The 24,618-nt window shown below is 39.6% G+C and overlaps 1 protein-coding gene across 5 annotated transcripts in view; it reads right to left on the bottom strand.

Annotated features, from left to right (window-relative positions):
* Nucleotides 1-24,618, bottom strand: part of rasgrp3 (RAS guanyl releasing protein 3 (calcium and DAG-regulated)) — a 63,956-nt gene that overhangs the window by 18,334 nt on the left and 21,004 nt on the right. For 3 of the 5 annotated variants that reach the window (XR_003694730.1, XM_028603565.1, XM_028603564.1), the window contains exons 2-7: nucleotides 20,907-21,044; nucleotides 19,652-19,754; nucleotides 15,249-15,311; nucleotides 14,547-14,678; nucleotides 13,823-13,970; nucleotides 11,565-11,738 (exon numbers count right to left, since the gene is read on the bottom strand). Coding sequence is in view for 4 of the 5 variants with exons in the window: in XM_028603565.1 (XP_028459366.1) it covers nucleotides 11,565-11,738; nucleotides 13,823-13,970; nucleotides 14,547-14,678; nucleotides 15,249-15,311; nucleotides 19,652-19,754; nucleotides 20,907-20,976 (690 nt within the window). In the remaining variant the exon portion in view is untranslated. Of the gene's footprint in view, nucleotides 1-11,564; nucleotides 11,739-13,822; nucleotides 13,971-14,247; nucleotides 14,417-14,546; nucleotides 14,679-15,248; nucleotides 15,312-19,651; nucleotides 19,755-20,906; nucleotides 21,045-24,618 lie in introns of those variants that run through there. The other 2 variants (XM_028603566.1, XM_028603567.1) reach the window with 2 other exon arrangements.

Genomic DNA, 24,618 nt, shown 5'->3' with positions numbered 1-24,618 from the left:
GATGCACAATCCTACTAGCAAGGATTACACTTTCTTTTCCACATGTCACCTCACCCACTCCCGTATTGATTATATTTTGTGCTCCACTGCATAATTTGTATTGGGCACTCAACCCATGCTGCAGCCATAATAAAAACAAATAAACACAGACAGCATGTACAAACAACAAATACTGTATAAGTATAAGTGCTGAGTGCGGGAGAAAATGTCTTAACTTAAAAAATAACCCAACATATTTAGATAATTTGTTTGTTAGATGATCAATATGACATTTGAAATTTAAAGATTCATCAATATGAACACCAAGGAATATAGTGGTATTTACTCTTTAAATAATTTGGTCATTTATTTTAAGACAAACATGTCTGTTTTTCATTTCATTTTTGTTGGAATGAAACACAATGTAATTTGTCTTTTTGATGTTTATTACACCGAAACCAAAATTCTACCTTTCTTAACTCTCTATTCACTATTTCTTGTAGTTCAACTGGATTCTTATGTGACATAAATAAATTTCTATCATCGGCAAATAAGACTTTGTGTAAAATCATGGTGGAAGTTTCAAAGTCATTAATATATAATATAAAAAGAAGAGGGCCCAAGATGGATCCCTGGGGTACTCCAGCTTTGATGGGTTTGCTTATGGAAATTTGTTCATTAATATTTACATATTGTTGTCTGCCAAATAAATAACTTGTAAACCAACTAAGTGCTACTCCTCTGATTCCATAGTGATGTAATTTATTCAATAAAATGGTCAATAGTATCAAATGCCTTAGATAAATCTAAAAATATACCTATACCACAGTCACCTTTATCAATGGCGTCGTTGATCTTTTCAATCAGATCTAGTACAGCCATACATGTAATACTTCTTTTCCTAAAACCATATTGGGATGAAGCAATGATTATGTAATGTATTAAGATAGTCATTTAACCTATTTTACACTACTCTCTCTAAGACCTTAGAGATTGTAGGCAAGATTGATATTGGACGATAATTGGTCATATAATTTTTATCCCCAGGTTTAAATACTGGTATAATTCTTGCAATTTTTGCCCTTTTTGGCACAATTCCAGATAGCATTGATAGATTGATACAATAAGTAAGGGGCTCCATGATATCAAATGCAATGGCTTTCAGAATTTTACTACAAATTTCATCCTCACCAGCAGTGTATGTGCTTCGCAAGTTTGTGATGATTTTATAGACTTCATGGCAATCAGTAGGCTTCATAAAAAAGGAATTGACATAGTTGCCAGATAAATAATTGTTAACCGAAATACCTTGAGGTTGGTTTATTTTGTTAGAGAGATTTTTCCCATAGGAGACAAAATAATTATTAAAGTTATTTGCTAGATCAATTTCATTTATTCAATTATTACCTAAATGTGAGTGTATGGCCACAGTATTTGGAAGCACGGTACTGTTCAGGCCCTTGTTTAGGACTTTATGTAGCACTTTCCACGACTTCTTAGAGTCACCCTGTGATGCTTGTATAAGGTATGTAAAATAGTTACTTTTACTTTTCCTTATTATATGTGTGAGTTTATTCCTATTATTAGTGTATATATCCTTATTCATAGCACTTGGGTTTTTTAAGGAACATTTGTAAAGTTTATTTTTATGTGATAGATTTTAAAATACCCTTTGTAAGCCAAGGGTTATGACCAGTGGCACTGCAGACAACATTCTTCTCTGGGATAGTACAACAAATCAAATTTGTAATCTCATTTATTAGGTTGTTATATGCAGTATCAGGATCATTGCAGTCATAGACTGCGTCCCATGTTTTGGCCTGTAAGCTTTCACTCACAGTTGTTGCAAGGTTCTTTCATTTAGTACTTTCATTTTAGTTTTTTGCTGTGGTAATTGAGTCTTACTAGCAAAATCTAGAAATAATACAATAGGAAAATGATCAGTAATGTCAAATAACACAACTCCAGATTCTAGCCTAGTGTTTCGAATGTTTGTGATGATATTGTCAATAGTTGACCTAGTAGAATGTGTCACTCTGGTAAACTGATTTATGGTACAAAAAAAGGATGATGAATGTAAAGTATTAAGAAAATCACTTTTGGCAGCATCATCTTTGGAGACATCAATATTAAAGTCCCCTAAAAGGACAGTCTATGTTTTTCCTGTTTATAGAATATAAAGTATCCTCCAGTTTTACCTTGAAGGTATCCATATCAGAGTCAGGGGGTCGATAGATAACTCCTACTATAAGCTTTTTACCATTTGTGAGACTCATCTCAATAAAAAGCGAATCAGAATGGTTTTCATCTAAGAAAATGTCATCACAAACATTCATATGATGTCTAGAATGCACATATAAACAAACACCACCTCCAATACGGCCAGACCCGTTTTTAAAAACTAGCTTATAGCCATTGAGGTTAAGAATATCAGTGAAAGTCCTGTCATTAATCCAGGTTTCACTGCAACCAATAATATCAAAGCTACAGTCAGAGTTTGAGAGTAAGGTAACTAACTCTTCATGATGTTTCCATAAACTTCTAATGTTAAGGTGCAAAAAAGAATACCTTCCATGCAGTATGAATCAATTGTAACAGTTTAGTTTTCAACTGCACAGGGAGGTTGTAATAGGCAAGGCAATTTTATTTGTATAGCACAATTCAGCAGCAATGCAATTCAAAGTGCTTTACACAAGACATAAAGACACAGTTAAAACGGTGAAAAAAATGAATAAAAAATAAAATTGAAATACAAAAATGAATTATGAAAAGGCAGTGTTAAAAAGAAAGGTCTTCAGCCTTGATTTAAAAGAGCTGAGATTAGGTGCAGACCTAGCGGTAGTTTGTTCCAGATGTAGGGACCATAGAAGCTGCTTCCCTCGTTTTTGTTCCGACTCTGGGGATGGCAAGCAGACCCGTACCTGATGATCTTAAAGATCTCTGCCGCCCATAGTGTAGTAGCAGATTCGAAAGGTAAGTTGGTCCTAAACCGTTTAGTGACTTAAAAACTAACATGAGTATTTTGAAATCTATTCTTTGGTGCACAGGAAGCCAGTGTAAGGACTTCAGAACTGGAGTGATGTGTTCTATTTTTTTGGTGTTGGTAAGGACTCGTGCAGCAGCGTTCTGAATCAGCTGCAGCTGTTTAATAGACTTTTTAGGAATACCTGTAAAGACACCATTGCAGTAGTCAAGTCTACTGAAGATAAAAGCATGGATACGTTTTTCCAAATCCTGTTGGCACATAAGTCCTTTTACCTTTGCCATATTTTTAAGATGATAATAGGCAGATTTAGTTACTGACCTAATATGGCTGTTAAAATTCAGGTCAGAGTCCATAATTATGCCAAGATTTCTTGTTTTGTCTGTTGTTTTTAACATTGTTGATTGAAGATGAGCATTGACTTTTAATTTTGGTCCAAAAATGATCACCTCCGTTTTATCTTCATTTAATTTTAGGAAATTCTGGCACATCCATTCGTTGATTTGTTCAATGCACCTGGCCAAGTGTTGTATTGGACTGTATTCTCCGGGTGACAAGGTTATATAAATCTGTGTGTTGTCCGCATAGCTGTGGTCATGGTCAACAGTTTCAAATGCAGCGCTGAGATCTAGTAAAACTAAGACTGTAGTTTTGCTATCATTAAAGATTTTCAGAAGAGCTGTCTCAGTGCTGTGATGTGGCCGAAAACCCGACTGTAAGGGATCCAAAATATTCTTTTGGGACAATAAAAGGTTTATTTGTTGAAAAACCACTTTTCAACAATTTTACTTAAAAATGGGAGATTGGATATAGGTCTGTAGTTGTCCTTTAGTGATGTATCTAGGTTATTCTTTTTAAGAGTGGCTTGATTACTGCAGTTTTTAACGCCTGTGGGAAGATACCTGTTTGAAGAGACATGTTTACAATCTGTAAGAGATCTGAGGCCAAACAATTCGAAACATTTTTGAAAAAGCCAGTTGGTAAAATATCAAGGCAACAGGAAGAGGTTTTAAGATTTTGTATAATCTCCGCCAGTTGACCTTGGTGAATCGTTTGAAATTGTGTCATATGAGGACTTATTTTGCTTAAACACTGAGACAGCACATACCCTGTACCTGATATGGATGCACTAAAGAAGATGGCAAAGTTATTGCAAGCTTCTGTGGACAAAAGGTCAGATGCTACTGGTACTGGTGGGTTTGATCGACAGTAGCAAATAGAGTATGTGAATTATTTGAGTTTTTTGCAATAATTTCAGAGAAGAACGATCGCCTTGCATTTCTCAGTACCACATTAAAAATACAAAGTCTGTTTTTATAGATTTCATAATGGACCTGTAGGTTTGTTTTTCGCCACCGGGCCTCAGCTTTTCGACACTCTTTTTTCAAACTTACATGTGCGACATTTCTCCATGGAGATTTTTTCTTGCTAGAGATGGTTTTGACCTTAACGGGAGCAATGGTGTCAATAATAGTTGATATTCTACAGTTGAAACTATCTACAAGTTTGGTTACTGAAGCTCCAGAGGGGGTGGTTGTGGACAAGAAAAGCGGGCGGTTGTGGACGAGAAAAGCTGAATGAATTTTTCACTGGTGCTTTCAGTGATGTATCGTTTTCTGATTACCTCTGTTTGAACAATTTTTTTCACAGGTATAGAGCTATTAAAAAACACACAGGAATGATCAAAGAGAGCAATATCATTCACCACAACTTTGGAAATGTTCAAGCCTATAAAAATAATTAAGTCCAAGATGTGACCTTTGTTGTGTGTGGCTGTAGTCACATGTTGAGTGAGTCCATAATTATCAAAGATACAATACAGTTTCTTTGTACCTCTATCCTTAGGGTTGTCGACATGAATGTTGAAATCACCCGTAACAATTATACAGTCAAAGTCAACACAGATCATAGACAGTAGTTCAGCAAAATCATCAAAAAAGGCTGCACAGTACTTACTGTAGGTGGTCTGTAGATATTTATAAATATAGCTCTATTACTGGACCTTAGCTGAAGAGCCACATACTCAAAGGAAGCGAAATTTGCAACGGATAATTGCGTACATATAAATGAGTTTTTAAACAAAATAGCGACCCCGCCTCCTCTCTTATGAACTCTACTCTCATTCATAAAACTGAAGCCAGGGGGGGGCTGACTCGATAAGGACAGCAGCGCTGTTATTCTGATCCAACCAGGTTTCAGTTAAAAACATAAAATCAAGATTATGTTGAATTATAAAATCATTGATAAAAAATTATTTTCCTGCTAAGGATCTGACGTTTAATAAAGCTATTGTTAGTGTATTGAGGCAAATATCTGCCTCGTTTCTTGTGGCAGTCTGTAGCTGATGGGGAATGATTGATAAATTTACTATATTAGCAGTTGAATGTGTTTTATTGTATTGCTGCTTCACCACTTTGTGTAGTCTGTTTATAATAATAACTGGAATGATATAGCTGTTTTGTAGACTAGGAGACGTTGTTATAGAAGAGGAGGAGGTTATGGAAGAGTGCATCTGGAAATTGTGTTTGAGCGTGTTTTTTCGGGAGGTAAACTGTCATTCCACTGCATCTGCAGGGCATGCTGTATATTTCTACATAGCATCTGGTTGCCCCGTACGTTCGGATGAATTCCATCCCTGCTGAACAGAGAGCCACGTTCCCAAAACAGATTAAAATTGTCAATGAACCCTATGTTGTGAAGATTGCAGGCAGTCTGAAGCAAGGTGTTGAGGCCAAGAAGTCTGAAAGAGAGAAGAAAGAGAGCAGTCAGTAACAGTTTCAGTTTCCGATGTACAAGGAAAGGAAGAATGCTTACTCTGTTGGAGTACATTGGTGTTTGAGCGGTCCAGGCAGCGGCGGCCACCAGATCGTCTGAACACCGCATCTCTTGGTAGCGTCCGACGAGAGGCAGCAGTCTTCTCCCGTGACGACAGCTGACCAGCCGGCTCTGGAGACGTTGAATCTCAGGGAACCGCAGCAGCCACCGGCAGGGCCTATCCGCGACCACGGGGAACCGCAGCATCCAAGACCGGGAGGGTCGTACAGACCGCAAAAGTCACTCTACCAGCTGCCGACCGCACGGAGGCTCCAGCAGCCCCAGTCCTCGGGCATGATCCCGGACTGCCAGCTCCGACAAAACGCCGAAGCAATTCGAAAGGCTGACTGTGGGTGGCGACGCAGAAGGCGATGGAGCTCTATTTGAGGCCCTCATACAGCCGCAAACCACCTCAGTCCAAGACGCCTTGATGTTTGGCGTAGAACAGGATGATGGGCGCTTGATGTTCGGCGTAGAACAGGATGATGGGCGCTGGTGGTAGGCAGATGGATCCCAGTGTTCCGTGTCCTGGAGGGCCACCGTGAGAGACAAAATCCGTACCTGACCAGGCTCTCCAGGACTGCTTGATAAAATATCAACATAATTCGCAAACGACGTAAGAAATGCAACCGTTGCTGCAATCTGCAGCAGAGACTGTCGACATGTGTGCTCCAGGTTAATGACCTGAGTGATGGTTTGGTTGTGGATGACCACAGGCCTGTGGTCACAGACTCCCCAAGGGTCAAATACCATCTCTTCAGTCTTGGAAACGTTTAGGACAAGGTGGTTATCATCGCACCAATTCACAAACTTTTGGATTTCCATAAAATAATCAGATGGGTAACAGTTCTTTTTCAGCAGAAATAAAATTGCAGTGTCGTCAGAAAATTTTATGACATGATTATTTGGATAAAAACTTCTACACTCATCTGTGTATAAAGTGAAAAGGCTAGGTGAGCTGACACAGCCCTGGGGGGCTCCTGTGCTCAACATTTTTGATTCAGATAGAGTCCCATTAACGCTGACCTTGCCAATGCTTCTGTTACTCTTATATGCAAACTGAGAGGGATCTAACAGACTACTGACCTCTGTTTTCAAGAACTGTACGATAATTTTCTCAAAACACTTCATCACCAGTGACGTAAGTGCTACAGGATGTTAGTCATTATTTTCTTTACAGCTTGCTTTTTTAGGTACGGGAATAATAGTAGAGTTTTTCCAGATAGAGGGAACAGAATGAATGTCTAAAGACTTCTGGAAGATGGGGCACCATGCCTCTGCCAGCTCTTTGCTGTAAGATTTCAATAGGCGCCCAGAGATGCCATCCGGTCCAAAAGCCTTCCTGGGGCAGATGCATAAAAAAAGTCTCTCCACAACATGCTGGTGAATGGAAATTTTCACAGAGTTCAATGTAGGTACACCATCCAGAGCTGCTTTTTGCTCTTGAGAGAAGTCTCTTGTTTCTTCTACAGAATCTACAGAAAACATTATTCTACTCATTTGCTTTATCCCTCTCATTTATCACATTAATACACCTCTTAGTTGGTGCCATGTTTGTCATGGCTTTTACAGAGTCCCAGAGTTTCTTATTGTTCATAGTCAAGCAGTGGGATTCCAATTTTTCTCTCTCCTTACATCTAGCTGTCCTTAATTTTGTAATTAATTTCTTTCCCATACTTACAAGGTCCCCTCTCTTGAATGCTTTTTTTCTGTACAATGCACTCTTTGATTTTCTTGGAAATGTAAGATTTGTTATTTGGGTACTTAGTGATTACTTTTTGGGGTAACACATTATCTTTACAAAAGTTAATGTAATCAGTGATAGCATGTGTGGCTTCCTCTAACTCCAGGCTATGAAATAGTTCCCAGTTGGTACAGGAGAAACAGCCTTTTAAAGTTTCAATGCCATCATTATCCCATATATATATATATATATATATATATATATATATATATATATATATATATATATACAGTTTTAACCTGTGGTTTGCTGATTTTAAGCAGGGACTTGTATCTGGGGATTAAGTGGACAGCATTGTGATCAGAAGATCTTAGAGGGGGTTTAACCTTAGCAGTGTACGCGTTCTTAACATTACCATAGCATTTGTCAAGAATATTTTTACCTCTGGTATTACAATCCACCTATTGATTAAACCATGGTAAAACAGGCTCAAGTTAAAAATCACCTAAAATAAAACAGGGGGGTTCAGGAGTACGCTTTAGTTTTCTGTGAACACAGTCTGCTATGGCAGTAGCTGCATTTGCAGCGTTTCCACTGGGCGGGATATAAACAGTGCATAATATAATGTTGCCGAATTCACGTGGAAGATAAAAGGGTCTTAGGCTTAAACATGTCAGCTCAATGTTGGGGTTACAGACCGACTCGTGAACACCACTTGTTGTTAACATAAACACAGGTACCACCGCCTTTACTCTTGCCAGAGTTATTGGTCCTGTCAGAACGCACCAGGGAAAAGCCGCCCAGAGAGACGAGCGAGTCAAGCACGACCTCCCAGTGGTGTAGTCTACGTGATACGCAGGTATACGCCGTATACCCGCTAGGAAAAGTCAAGGTTTTCCATATACCCACTTACAAAAGTGCAAGGATACGTAACAACATCGTGGTGACAGAACATTCTCACTTTCATTCATAAATTCACCCCGTCTGGTGTTGCGAAGCACTGACATTTGGATCTTTGGGGCTTCCGTGGCCGTGCCCTGGATCTGAAGTGACGTCACTTTTAAAGTTACTAAGCAACAACAAGTTGTTTGGCGGTCATTCTTTGCGGGCTCTTTCCTTTATTGCAACTGGTAGAGTTTGAACCATTGACATATATATATAAGTTTGAACAATGTTTTAAAGTAACGAAATATGAAACGTAAATAGACCAAAATAACACTACTTCAGTGTATTCATAAGTCCGTCCTGGAGCTCCTGCCGCGTCGGGTGACACTGCAGCTGCCACAGATCATGATGACCCGATCGTTAACGTTACCGTTACAAAAAACAGCCCGAAAAGTCTACCGCAACGTTACTGTTACCTGGTAAGTGACAGTAGCTTATATGATATCGCGTGTCTGTGTGTGTCTGTGTGTGTGTGCCTGTGTCTGAGTAAAGCAGTAACCAGAATACAATGTTCATATTTCCTTGTTTGAGATGATGAGAGAGATGGTGAGAAGAACTCTTGGCCAGAATTGTGGACTGAAAGTCAGGCTAGGGAGTTTAAAATCAGGCATCTTTGGTTAGAGTGTAAAGACAGAAAGTTAGGTAAATATCAGCACACATGCAAAGCTGATCTAAGCAATGGAAATTCATAGGGTCAGTGACAATGCAAATTAGAGTAAATTCTTAAATGTGCATTACTTTACACAATTAAATTACTATATTATAATGTTAGTTATCAATGTCAGATAATTAACTAAAATAAAGAGTGGAGCTTTTTTTCTCCTTTCGTCTGCTTTTTATGCATTTGTTAGCCATGGTGATGACGACTGTAAACTATTTATTAAATACTTTTGAGTAAATTTAGGCCCTGTTCATCAGATGTCATTACTAATTGATACAAAACTTGTATGATGATGCTAATTATTAGTCATGGTTTTGTGTGGCAGTGTAGGGGTGTCTATTATCGGGGCTCTGAGTCTGTCAGGAGGTCTGAGATCTACCCTATCAGCAGAGCAATCACGTAATGCACAGCAGACTATGGTACAGGTGGATTATTTTCTGAAATATAGTGAATTTATTCTTGTAATAGCCTATTGTATTATCACTTTATTTTTCTCAAAATATCACGACTCCTCCAAACCTCAGAGAACAAAGATGAGATATACTGTATTTTGAATGTGCACAAAGTTTTGAACATGAGCAGAAATCTTGCTCCAACACATCTGAAATATTACAGTCCAGGGGTTTATTAATTCATAAAAATTAATTCATGTATCATTCAGGTGAATACTTTTAATATGCACATTTAAGGAGGTTACTTCCTCAACAAAATAAGCAAAAGTGGGAAGAGTAAATGATGTCTAGGCTACATGTGTGCTGACTCAGATATAATTAGAAACATCGATCCAAAGATAAATAAATAGATGAAAGAAATACAGAATGCCTGAGAGCCTTACTGCAAAATATTCCATTTTGTTTTTACATTTGGATTGTAATCTGTTTCCCTTTAGATAAAGATATTTCCAGCATAAATGTATTCAGAAAAAAAAAAAAAAAAAAAAAAAAAGAATGCAGGAAATTAAGTATTTCATGAGTATTTCAAGTGGCATACAAGCCAAACAATTGGGATCACAAGTAGTCCTCTCAGTAAAAACAGTAAAAACAGCATCGTGTTGTGCTTGAACACCGTGTTGTGATTTTAAAAAAAACACCAAAAGTTCATAGGAAGCCACATACAATCACAAAAAAACAAACAAAAACAATGAGGCAACAGCACGAGGTAGCCCGAGTCGCAGCAGAGCAGCGTACTCTATACTGTTTTATAATTACAAGTTTGTGTAATTTGGGGTTTCTGTAGCCAGTGACATTTCATTATTTGTGTTTTATTTTCAATGCAGATGTAATGGCATTGTACATTTTTAGTTTTTATTTGAAGGCTGAGGCTTCATTAATAAACACAACCCCAATTATCATCATTGGTTTTGAGATGTTACTTGCTGTGAATACCTTGTCTGATAGGCTACAGTATTGTGGCATAGTATGAGGACATCCTGGCTAGTGCACATCTAAGGGCAAATGGCTGGATGATGGGCCTATTTGCGAGAAAGTCCAGGGCTGTTTTTTAGCCCCAGTCCGTCCCTGGTTTAGAGCCAAACTGTCTGACTCATTTTCGGACCCAGCATCCATTTGGCAAGCAACTAAAGGATTTATTAGAGATTTTACATCTTCCTTTGCGGTCAATTTGAAGAGAAAAAGAGAGGCAAGGATTGCGGAGTTGTAAGAACGCTGTAAATCTTTAGAGCAGTCTCTAAAGATGTCTACACATTGTCTCTTAGTCTCAAGTTGAGCAGAGCTAAATGATTTGCTAAGAAGGAGAGCTGAATTCATAATGCACAGAGTGAGGCAAAATGATTATTTCAATGGTTGCAAACCAAGCAAATTGCTGGCTCTGAAATTAAAACAAAGTAAGTCCAGAGCTATTATCAACAGCATCCGCACAGACCGAGGTATCTCAACAAATCCTAAAGATATCAACGCCACTTTCCAATCATTTTATTCAAAGTTGTATGAGTCCTCCTGCAATCAAGATCCCACACAGTGCCAAGAGTTCCTAAAAGAGCTAAATCTGCCTCTTCTGTATATTATATCCTTTTCACTTAATTATGCGATATTTTCTTGTAATTCTAAAACACGAAAGTCATTATGAGATAAGGCCTGCCATTTATTTTCATTGGTGAATTCATCGTGCTTCTGTAGTGAGTCAACACTTTTCTAAAAAGGAAATGCAATGATGCTAGCTACTCTGCTGACGTGGGAGTTGTCCAGAGTCTACAAGACTTTACTGTTGCATTTGTCTAGACTCTAGCTAAACAGAGTGATGTGAAAAATGAATTTTAGGCAAAAAGGTTCTGTTTTTGACTGGCGAGTTCAGGATGTGAAAATGTGGACCATGTGAAACGTATGCGCTGGTCTTGTACAAACAGCTTCTTTCCTCAGTTCTGTTGTCAGCCTTGTATATATAGGAAGAGAATGCTAGCATGTCCATGTTTTTTGGACAAGAATAACCCTTGAAAACATTAAAGAAGGAAATGCTATGTAGGGGACTACTTCCTGTCTTACCTGAGAAACATGGATGTATTTGGTAATAACCTCTGCACGGGTCTGAGGTGTTAGCTTGCTGAGCACCATGAGCTGGACCCACTGTGACACTCCATTGAACAGAGCGATGGAGCGCTCCAGAGTTGGATTGTCCACCAGGCAGCCGTGGATAACGTAGCTCTGGTAATCAGTAAACTGGAGACAAAAGGGTATTTCAGATACAATATCCAGCTGTCAATTTTTAAATCTAATCTATAGGGGCCTATAAGGTCCTAAAGCATGTAATGGTAATTGCTCTGAACAATTGAAAGCCTGAGACTTCTGCTTTCCATTTTGGCTTAAAAGTATTGTTGATGAGGGTGATTGTATCATAACAAAATTTTCCTGCTAGATTTAAAATAGCTTGTCTGCTAATTTAATATTTTCACCTGACAATGATGATAGAGTGAATTTCATGTAATTTCCAAATAAAAATGATTCATCTTGTGGGAAGAATTGATGTCATTGCAATCTGCCAATGCAATTTTTTATATTTAAAAATCTTTCATCTTTAGAAGTCAATTTCTATCCATAGTTGGGAAAATGTGAGTAGTTAAGTGAACTGAATGGGCAGCTTCTCACATCATTAGATTACATTTCAATGACAAACATCCATGTGTTCATTTAATTAATTCATGGTTGTATCACAATTTCTATAATGCCCTGAATATAAACTTTGAGCCCCTTGTTACCAATGAACCACCTGGCCAGTGGAAACATGGCAGTTCATCCAGAGGCCAGATAGCTTCACATCAAAGCTCTACAGCAGGTGTTCCGCATTCATGGAACTTTTTTGTTTTATCAGTGTTGCACACAATTCACCCATTTCAGAGGGTGTATTTCATTGGGCTTCAAATGGTGATTGTAAAACTTCATGGAAAGAAATCATATTTAACCTGGCTTTAACCAAGTTAGAGAACTGACTCTGTAATGACTGTAACACAGTAGCATCAGCATGTGTCACAATGTCTGTCTCAGTAGTTTTCATTTGACTCACTCTGCCCCTCTGTCACTGTCTCCAGTCACTTCTCCATTACCTAGGCCCCTGCACCGCCATATTACATCCATCCACCAGATGCTCTCAGACATTCCCAGCTGTCCCAGTCACCTGACTCTCTCATTCACCTGCTCACCTGCTCACCTGTTTTCATTTTCCCTTATCAGCCCCTGCAGTAAGTAAATGGCCAATTTCCTCACACTGCCTCCCAGATTGTCAATGTTGCTTTGCTTCTTGCTTTCCAGCCATTTGAACCTGAACCTGTTCCTGAATCTGTTCCTGTTCCTGAACCTGTTCCTGTTCTTGTTCCTGTACCTGAACCTGAACCTGTTACTGTCAAAGTTCCTGAACTTGAACCTGAACCTGAACTTGTTCCTGTACCTGAATCTTTTCAAGTACCTGAACCTGAACCTGAATCTGAATCTGAACCTGGTCCTGTACCTGAACCCTTTACCCTAACATCTGGAACCCGTACCTGCCTGTAAGCGTATGTGCCCTCATCTTATCAATAAATCCCTTAACTGGTAATGTCTGTGTGTTTGCATTTCGGATCTTTCTCTTTGTTGCCTCACACTCACCTGCCTGACAGAACAAAAAGTTTTTACCTGGATTGACAGAGAACTTTACTATCACTGCAGCCTCTCTGTCTGCTGGTGTTGGGCTTGCCAGCCTCCAGCCTGCCTGCCTCCCATCAGCTAGCCTCGCGATCCTAGCTGGTCAGGATTGTTAGCCTTCAGCCCGCCTACCCAGCTAGCCTAGACCAGGAGGAGTCTCAAGAAGACAGCATGGTCTGCCTTCTAATGCATTTCAGCAGGCCATAGCCACAGGGCCTCCACTGCCTATCACTGTGACTGACCACCAGCCAGAACCCACTGCAACCTCCTCTGCCCGTCATCTGGCATTGTGCTCTAATATATTGGACTTTGTTAAAAGTAACTATATATACTTAGGGTTTTCAAATTATTATGAAGTTGTAATGACATAATTTCATTAGCAACAGTAATGGAAATACATTTATTATATACATTTTAATATCTGTTTTGATACTGATGGTTTAAAACCAAATATGTACCACAACAACCTTTAATCTTTATTAGGTTTTCTCTTTACTCATCAGTCTATCCTTGTTGTATTAGCATTACTACCATTGGTACACTATATTAGTCTATACATGGCGTGTCTGACATTCCACTAAAACAAAAACCCAATTATTGGACAGAAACAGAGCTGTTTGTAGACATACCGATATCCTCCGTATAGACTTGAATTCCAGGAAAGTGAGATGCTCAGCCAGCTCCATGGGCTCCAGGTGGTCAAACAGCAGTGATGCCTTGCCTTTCTTTGCCTGCTTCTTACGCTGGGTCAACTTACGCATCCAGTCATAAGATGGACTACAAGAAGAACAATTATTTTTTTGTTTTTAGGCCTTTATTCGACAGGACAGCTGAAGACATGAAAGTTGAGGGAGAGGGGGGAATAGCATGCAGCAGAGGGCCGCAGGTCGGAGTAGAGGTGTAAACCTCTATATATGGGCACCCTCTCAGCTATCCTGGTGCCCCAAGAAGAACAATTTAAAAACTAAAAGCACACTCAATCTAGAAAAGATGTGACACAGTGATATACATTCTAAACAAGTTGGTGCTAACAGACTACAAGCTGAAGAATCACCATTATGGTCCTTTATGGTCTTGGGTAGTTTGAGCTATGTCTATCAAGGTTTTCAGTCCTGTTGGGCCTTCGTTTTGTAGCAGCTGCAAAACAAGAACAACTTGGCTTATGTATTCCTAACTATGTTTATCACTTAATCACAAGGGTTTGTCATTTAGATCTTTAGGACCAGGACTTTGGTTTAGAGTTAAGATTGGAATTGGATTAGTTTTACTTTACAGTAAGGACGAAATTGTTGTACTTGTACTGATCAGGTCAAAAGTTTCAACAAATGTATCCGTATGTTCATGGCGTCTTACATGGTGGAGATGTCGAGGAGCTTGAAATGCTCATCACAGCCAAGCTGAGCAGCCACATCTCTGAACTCCTCTGTCATCCGGATCAGACCCAGGTCCAGGTTGAACTCTGCAGGAAATGTCACAATCCAGTACCTGTACACACACACAGAGATTTCAGCAGCAAATATTTTGAAAGTAAAAGGATGGTACCATGATGAAACTGTGCCACAATGGAAACCATCCCATTTTAGCTCAGAAGAACTTTCCATGGAACCAACAATGACACTTGTGACCTGTTGACATGTGACTCACTTGTGATGCCTCTAGACATTATGTCACATTTAAAATTTAGAATTGTGGACTGTTCCCACCACTTGTGACATGGTTCTAGAGCAGTGTTGTACTTAAATCAGTCACTGGTTAGAATCAAGATAAAAACAAACGCTAAATGTTCATTGTCAAATTTTGATATAATAAATTTAACCACACGGGCAATGTGAATTGTGAGGATGAAACCTAACTGTGGCCTCTGATTTTCAAGTGCGTAACCTTGAAACTATAAACTTGCACACTGGGTGAATAACTACAGTAAATGTATAACATGAGGTGAAATTAGGATTAGGTAGCCTTAGCTTTTTTGCTGTCTTGGTTTTGGTTTCGGAAAAATCCAGAGTGAAAAGCGTTCATGTGTTGCAATGGATGACTGTGTATATAGCACCTTACCTCATTAAATAACAAATCTTCAGCTTGGTTCTCTGGCAGTTGTCACCTTTGCAGTCACGGTACGTGGAATTCAATTAAGGATTTTCTCCAAGATTTGACAAACTAATACACTGCAATGTATAATAAATCAGCACAGTAAAGAGATAATTAATCACACTTTAACCCTCCTGTTATCCTCAAATTTACTAACATATGTTATCCTTGGGGTCAATTTGACCCCAGGGTTTGAAACCTCCAGAAAATGTTTTTTTTATGTCAATAGCCTAAACTGGCAACTGGAAAATTTTGACAGCCCCCCACACACACACACACACACACACACACACATCCAGAATACCTATTACGTGACTATTGAAACATATGAAAATCATTACAAAATCTCCCTGATTCAACTTAAATTGAAAAGAAAGATTTGTTTTGTGTTTTAAGGTATATATTGTCTGAAGGGACAGCGGCCATGAAATGCAACCAGACATTCATCCACAGTCATGTGGGGGCCTGGATTGTAGAGAAAGGGTAATCGCTGCACCCACTCGTCCCATACATCCCGTATTGCTGCCAATTTGTCACGGTCCCGTCGGCCCTGCCTTGTTTCTCTGTCATCAAAGCGGATGACACGGGAGAAAACATTGAATGTTTTCAGAGACATAGTGGCTGGAAATACTGCCCTTCCAGTGTCAGTATTCCAAAGGCTTGCTGTTGCTTCACTTTTTGACTTGTATACTCCTGCCAAAATGAGCAACCCAATGTAGGCATGGAGGTCTGTCACATCCACATCTTTCCAACTACTTTTTCAACTTATGGTGTCATAAAAAGCTAAAATGCTAATTTTATGTCGTGGACATGGCTGACATCATATCTGGTGGGGCCTGGAATCATTTTCAACACATTAGCAGCACTAAGTCTACCCTGTTGTTCAAGTGGGGAGAGGGACCATAATAATTTTCCATTTTGGAAGGTAACGTGTCTCATTTTCTTCAGAGGAGGATGCCTCATAATCAGGGTCCTCCTCAACATTATCCTCAGTCTCAGACACATTCTCCTCTATGTCACTTTCAGTGTCAAAGAGCTGTGACAAAACTTCGCTAACAGAAAACCTTTTCTTGCGTTTTGAGTGAGTGTACAGAGAGAGCACATCGGGAAATGGTTTAGAAGGCTGTGGTGCCTGCGTGTGAGCTTTTATATGTTTGCCCCTCCCCTGTGTATCATGTGATGCAAACCATCCCTGCGAGAACCATATTTTTCCTCCCTCAGAGTGCGGGAACAATATTTTCCCTCCCTCAGAGTGCGGGAACAACAGACAACAACCTCACAGAGGGTGGGTGCGTGTGTACGTGTGTAGGGTGGGGGGATTGGAATTAAAGATTGTGAAATTGCAACAACCTGCATGTGAAAGTGACCTCAATATCAGCCAAAACAATCTCATCTTTCTATGTTTTATACAGCTAAAACAGCCTGGGGTCAAATTGACCCCAAGGATGCATACAAAATGCATACAGGACATTGAAAATATATCATCATGTTCATTTTATGTTTACCCAGTTGTCCCCATTAAATTAGGAAAAGTCATTCAATATGAAGCAAAAAAAATGATGTCAAGCACTTTTTTAGAGGGGTTAAACATTGAATGGGGTCATATTGACCCCAAGGATAGGTTAAGGATTAATTTGCTGCTATCTGTAACCTACAAACAAACCCGAAGCTTGCCTCTCGCCTCATTCATGATCTGTTTAGCTGACAGTGCAGCTGATACTGTATAAAGTAGGGATGCACCAAATCCACATTTTCGGGGTTCAGCCAAATACCAAATCCACTGGTTAAAATTCTGACGAATCAGAAACCGAATACCGAATCCTACTCCCATCCTCAGTCCATTAACACAGTAAACACATTAATGAAGTAAACAACTTCCACAGCCTCTAAAATAGTTAAATGTAACAACTTAATGTTGAATTCACACGCTCTTTTCACATTGTAGGAAAGCACATCGCTATCACCAGATGAGTGACAAATTTTCACTAACCAGTGTATGATGAAAGCATGTTGATTGGGTGAAATTAGAAAGCTAACATTAGCTAACGAGCTGCAGCCGGCCATTCAGTCACTGCGCTTCCATTGTAGGCATACTCATTTGCCAAGAGAACAACTGACAGCCCGGGAGAGGCACTGTCTGGTTAATACAAGTTTTTAGCTGTGACTGTCCTTCCTTTGCCGTACCTGGTGTTGCTGCATTTTGGCTGCTGTCTGTGGATTCCTTCATGCGCGGCTTGTATTAATTTGGATGTTTCATGTGTAGATACTTTGGCAGCGGCGATGTTGTGTGTTGTTTGGGGTCCTTGCCACCACGGGACAGGTCGGCATTACAGGTTGGGCGTGTGGCTCAGCTTGGGTCACCTTCTTTTGGCTGGGGGTGCTGCCAGGCGTTTGCATTGAACGGTCCACCTACATTACGTCGACCAGAGTAGCGCGCGCAGTGCAAGCGTAGGGTTCGGTGAAAATAAATTCTAAGGTTTGGCAGAAACCAAACCCCATCAAAAAGCCCAATATTCGGCCGAATACAAACCCAAATCCTGCATTCGCTGCATCCCTAGTATAAAGCATTTCCTGAGCTATTGCTAATCTAATTGGACATTTATGTCAGTTCTCACCTCATATATCAGAGTTATGTGTGACAACATGCAAGAGAGAAAGTTATGTCAGCCAAGGTTTCTCACAGTGTTTCCAAGACAACCCATCAATCACATGCACTTAAACCAATGATTGGCCAGGTGTGTGGAGGTGAGAGTAGACAGGGTTTGAACTTCTCTCTAAAGCTCCTTTTTCATTAGTCAAAAACCTATTTCTGTCACTTTTTGTGTGTGCAACAAAGTACATCACCAAGAATGCTGTTGAGGATTTGTAAGATTCATTGCGTCTTACCCCTCTCTATAGCCATTTTTACATATGAACCCTGGACAATGTAGCACAAAGCAGGAGATTTTCCGTCTCAGACGTGTTATAACTAACTGGAAATACTCTAAACAGTATGCTAATACTGTTTAGTTTAGGCGAGGAGTATCGCCTGTATAGAGTGTACAGCAGGCAGGACATGATGCAGATTAAATCGTACACTACTACAACCATAGACGCTTCATAATTTGAGCATAAACAACAAGGTCTTTCCTGTTCTTTGAATTTGTCTGACAATTTTGGCATCAGCCCTTAAAGACAGAACTTCCCAATTATCGTTGTCTTGACTCAGTAAGACATTTTCATTGTCGTCTTCATGTAAATCTCCTTTCTTCTTCATCTTCAGATGTTTGTTTTCTTCAGGTTTTACACAAGCTGATAGAAACGTCATCAACATGGCCACTTGCTTGCTGTGAATTCTGACACTTTGGGCTAAATTGGAGATTGCACAGATTTTGTACAGAGGAGCTGGCAGGGTAAAGACCATGTGATGTCTGATCCAACTGATTCAGAGTTCTACGTTCTCACATGCAGCTCTACAAGGTAATGTCTAGATAATTTAAGGTTTGCAGTGCATGTCTGAAGGGGGCTTATGGGAGGGAGTTGTAGCACCTAGCGAACACACATGCTACTTGGGTAGAACACGCAAGTTCATACAGCACTTTCAATACATCAAGCTTTGGCAAAAGTTCAATAAAGAAGCTCTTTTCTCTTCAGTTCTCCTTTGTCCCTCCATGGGTGGATTGTTACTATTTCTTCTTGCTGTAATATTCTCTGTCCCTATCATGCACACATTTGAGACTGTCATTTCATGAATTGTCCCAAAAACCTGCTACAATGGCAGCAAATGAGGAAGTGGAGGAAATGAGAAAATCATCATTGGACTGGATAATAACAGAACTTAGTAATAAGTTTTACTTCAATCTTTCCTCAGCCTTAACATGTACACATTTTAACCAAAATCATGATGTTTCCATAAACCTAACTAAGCCATTTTTGTCTAAACCTAACCAAGCCTTGTATGTATTCCAAATTTTGATTTAGTAATCTCTCCCTCGCTGCAACTGATAACTATAAGCTTTATGCAAAAAATTGCGAGATGATGTCATTAAAATGCGAATGAGCGTATGACGTAGTATGCACTTAAGCACTCTAAAAACCCAGGGAAACCCCTGAATATGGCTCATTTAACATTACCATGTACTTCCACAGTAAGGGCAAAAGTGAGTTCATTGAAATGAAATGAAAAATCAGTTGCTATGTAATCTTGGTTTTGAGATGTAAGTTGATTTCCTGTGCCGTGAGAAATAATGTATCTAAGGCATCACTTTACAGTAGTACATATCTTCAGCAAGGTGAACTAAAATAGCCAGCAGTTCTTCAACCAACTGTTAAAACATTGGGTTAATGTGCATTAGCAGTAGTTCCTACAGGCTTTCTGCCAGATGGGATATATCATCAGTAGTTTTCCCGCCAGTTCTGAGGATGTGATGTACCAGCGATGCATCAGCAGCAGGCTGCGAGGGATCAAGTTGGCCTGCAGTTCCCCATTGTCATCTAGGAAGAGAAGGGAGTCACACAATATCAGTACATTTTAACTTTACCAAACAGGGGCTACATTAATGTTTATATTTAAAGCTTAGTCATGTTGTAATCCTAAAGGATAATTATTTTGTATTTTCAACAAATCAAATAAATAGACCCAAAGCAAAAACTGAGCTGTGAGCCCCTATCAAACCCCTGTGATTAAATGCAAATTACTTAAAAATATGCAACATGTAAGCATAACATTAAATAAATTGTTACAGGTATTAAAAGTAAATATTGACCCAGGCCCCCTCTACAAGACAGGGTCTCGAGATGAGGTACACATGCAAAGGTCACCAATAACCCCTTCCATTTTAGTTCATAGTAATAATTTAATCAAAGAACCCACAGTGAGCCCCTGACAGTCTGTGTTCCAGGTCAGGTAAGTCATCCAGCTTTGGTTGCAATTCACAGTCCTTCCAGAAAAATGCTGCGTTTTTCTGTGATTGTTGCGGACAAAAATCCTTGATTATGCGGCACGTTTTCTTAAAAAATGCGATGGAATATGCGGGATATTTATGCAATTTTATGTGATGAAATTGTGGGAACTTGCAAAAACTGCGGGAACTTGAAAAAACTGCTGGAACTTGCAAAAACTGCGGTTTGATGAAAAAGAGAAGAAAAAAAGTGATTCCCCCAACACCCTGCTTTTTGATGATGTTCACGTCGCGGAATTACATAACTTCATAACGTTCCCATGGCAACAAGGGAAAATGGCTGGAGGGACTGAAAAATACGTTTCGGTCTCAGACCTTCATGAAGGTCTGAGACTGAAGCGTATTTTTCTAAATAAATTATTGCTTGCTTAATGGTCAGTGTGCAGGATTTTCTCAAAAAAAAATGTTGATCTGCTACTCTTGATCATATCCTACCCACCTGCCCAACAAAAGAGGTGTGCAAAAAAGTTTTCTCACGTTGTTAAAATATATGTGACTTTTTTGCAACGAAAATGCGGGGATTATGAAATCATGCAAGCCCTGCATATTTTGGCGAAAGTGCGTCATATTTGAAAAAATGCGCCACCCGCATAAATATGCGGACTTTGGCTGATTATGCATTGAATTATGCGATTGCATAATCACGTTTTTCTGGAAGGACTGAATTCATTCACATGTCGCTTACCAAATGCATGAATGCATTCATTTAAGAGAGCATCCAGTGATGCTGCCTTCCCCAGTGTGGATGATCCCATAGTGCCCAGCTGGAGGAAGGACAGGGTCAACACTTCCTGCTCGCTGTTATGGACCAATCAGGGGTTTTCTGGAGCAAGAGAGAGACCTTAGTATAGACATTATATATAATAATATGAAAATAAATGCATTGGGCTAGTTTGGTGATCATGTGAAGTCGAATTTGCTAATACATTGTTTATAATTAATTAAATAGCTTAAAGCAGGCTATTGCTGATAGGCATGTTTCCATAATGTAATCCAGTTAAGCCTCAAAGCGATGCTAATCTGTATGGAATCTTTATTTGTCTCCTTTACAAACAAGTAAGGGATGCAGTCTTTACTTTTGACTACAGATGGATCTGTGTCAACAGCAACCTCTGTTTTCTTCAAAATCCCTCAAAGTGGAAAAGGTGGCAAGATATAAGACCTTATCAAATATATGTACAAGCACGACCAATGTGCTGTGAAAATGAATGGAAATAGTTTACTCAAGGACATGGTGTGAAGCAAGGTTGCTGTTTAAGTCCTGCATTATTCAACCTGTACATAAATGAACTTGCAGACCAAGATGGATCGGCAGCTTCAGGCCTCACACTCTTAGACACAGAACTTAGATACCTGCTCTATGCAGATAACCTGATTTTGTTGTTTCCAACCAGAGATGGTCTTCAACATAACATGTCCATTCTGGAACAATAGTGCCATAACTGGGCCTTAGAGGTAAATTTTAAGAAAACTCAGGTTGACACTGGCCCACACACTTTACTCACTGGCCCGTACAGCCAAGTTTGATTTTGTTATGAAAAATGTATGTATGCTGTCCGTTGTGTATGAGGTGATGAATGACGATAAAATAAAGACATGGCATCTGCTATTAAAACGTCCCTTCCAGATACTTCCAACATTCGTAGGGTTGAAATTCTTGCTGCAGATGTGTATAAAACTGATACTATGTCTATAGCAGTAGATGAGCCCACAAACAAAACTGATGCTGCTCAGTTGTGCAGATACATTATGTCGTTTTTTTTGACAGCAAATGTTTCCGAGAGGAGCTGCTCGGCCTACTGCAATTAGAAGGACACACAACTGACACACAACTGGCGATATAGTCTTTGGGAAAATTTCCACTTTTTTAAAGACAATGGTCTGGATATGAAACGTGTGTGAATGCTTGTGACAGGGAAGTGGATGGGTTGGCAGTACGTTGGTCTGTTGTTGCATCTCAGATGATCTCCTTACACGGCATTGTGCATCAGGCGGTGTTGTGCGCAAAACTAAGCAGGGCGCTCAAAACGACAATGGACAGCGTGATGGCTACAATTTATTTAGCTGCTGTCAGAAATGTCTGCTGAGCACCACAACCTGTTTTGCATAATGACGTGAGGTGGCGGTCCAAATGCTGGAGCGTTTCTGTGGTCTGAGAGAGAAGATCATAACTTTCCGCAGCAGCAGCAGCAAGCAAAAACGCAATTGAGTCGCATACTGGATGACAACTTCATGGCCTATGCCTGCTTTCTGAGTGGCATATTCAAACACCTGAATGATCTCAATTTGGGACTACAAGGCAGAGACAAAACTGTCATCGATCTTGTGGAACAGATGCATGCATTCCAAGTTAAAGTGGACCTTTTCGCAACTGATTTGAGCACAGGCCGAATGCTGCATTTTCCCACATTCATCAATGCACATCATCTCATCCCCCGACAAATCACGGATGTGATGATGAAAAAGAACTTTGCTGGTCGATTGGATGTACTTGTTCTGCCCACAGAGGTGGCAGTTTTTACCAGAGACCCATTCACTGTTGCAATAGAAGGCAACTTATCTGCCAGAGCAAAGAAAGTGCTCCCTTTTATTGACGAGGGGAAATTCACACTCAAACTTGTTGACATGCAGTCATCTGTAACCATGGCACAGGAGCTTTGCATTAACGGGCCTGCAATGTTTTGAACTGATGTCAACGTTCATCAGTTCCCTAACATTAAGGAAATAGCGATCGTCGTGCTCAGTAAGTTTGGATCAACATACACGTGAGTCAAGTTTTTCACACATAAACTTCATAAAAAGCAACTCTCGTTGCTTCCTGACTGACCGTACTCTCCACCAATGCCTTCGGTTTGCATTGACAACTTATGAGCCTAAAGTCACTGCTCTCGTTCAAAACAAAAAATGTCACATCTCCCACTAAGTCAGCAGGGTTAACTGTAGCCTACATCAATATAATGTGGGATGTGCATGCCTAATCACACTTGTGGTGATTTAAAATATGTTCCCTCAGTGTGCAGTACTACACCTTGTATTCATGTGTTAGTTGTGAATACTGTGCACTTTTTACTTTATGCACTTTGAGATGTTCCTGGGTCAAATGCAGTGGTGGAACTTAAGTACATTTTTCACGTATCTGTACTTTACTTAAGTAGAATCAATAGTGCATACTTTTGACTTTTACTTTGTTACATTTTACTCTGTACTTTTGACTCCACTATATTTCTACAATGTTCCATTACATTTTCGCAGAGGTGGGTAGAGTAGCCAAAAATTGTACTCAAGTAAAAGTACTGTTACTTCAGAATAATATGACTCAAGTAAAAGAAAAAGGAGTCATCAAAATAATTACTTGAGTGAGAGTAAAAAAGTACTTGGTGAAAAAACTACTCAAGTACTGAGTAACTGTTGAGTAACGTCAAACGGACGAAAATACAAAATAATCATATTTAGGCAAATTATAGTTCATCCAATCAATGAAATAAATTTAAATTAATTAACTAATTACAAAATAGCTTAAATTAAATCAAATTAAATTAAAATAATCCAGGTAAATTTGAGTACTTAAAAAATAAAATCAATAAAATAATAATACATAAAAAATAAATAAGTAACACAAATTTCCAAACCTTTACACTTTTTTTTTCCAGGCTCTGCAGGCAGAACTAGAACAAGGTAATGTAGCTGCTGTTTGGCACTTTTACTAAGGTAAACATGCTTTCAATCACAAAGGTGGATCACTTGTTATTGGGTTCAATCGCCGTGGTAACTTATGCTGGACGCCTAACCTGGTCGGGAGCAGGTTAAGTTGGAGATCAGAGATCAACTGGTGTAAAAGCACCGCCTACTGACCAATCAATACTCAGTGTTAAAGCACCGCCTACTGACCAATCAATACTCAGTGTTAAAGCACCGCCTACTGACCAATCAATACTCAGTGTTAAAGCACCGCCTACTGACCAATCAGTACTCCACTGATAACGGCTTCACCGTTCTTAGTAGATCAGGTAAAGCTCGGTGCGCAGAGAGAGAGAGAGAGGGGGGAGAGAGAAAAAGAGAGGGGTGTGCTCATACAAAAAACATTTAGTGACCGACAGCCCCGTTAACATTCCCTGATGGGTATATTTGCCGTATGTAATGCGCACAGCGGTTTGAATTATGTTTTTATATTTTTTATTTGCTCTCACGATCGCTTCCACTGCCAGGGTTGCAACTGAAATAAAAGGCTAAAGCAACGGCAGTTTATGGAAAGTACCGGTGTAATTATGGTCAGATCTTGTGCCTGACTGATGGAGAAGTGATATTGATAGCCTAAGAGTTGTGCCCATCTACAGCGTCGGCTATTTCTTTTTTGCCAGCTGTCCTCCTGTTTTAGGAAGCAGCAGCTGTATTGCGTT

The sequence above is a fragment of the Perca flavescens genome, chromosome 17 (assembly GCF_004354835.1).
Source record: "Perca flavescens isolate YP-PL-M2 chromosome 17, PFLA_1.0, whole genome shotgun sequence".
Classification (NCBI taxonomy): domain Eukaryota; kingdom Metazoa; phylum Chordata; class Actinopteri; order Perciformes; family Percidae; genus Perca; species Perca flavescens.
Note: the sequence above shows the minus strand (reverse complement) of the source record. Positions and strands in the feature narration are given on the sequence as shown.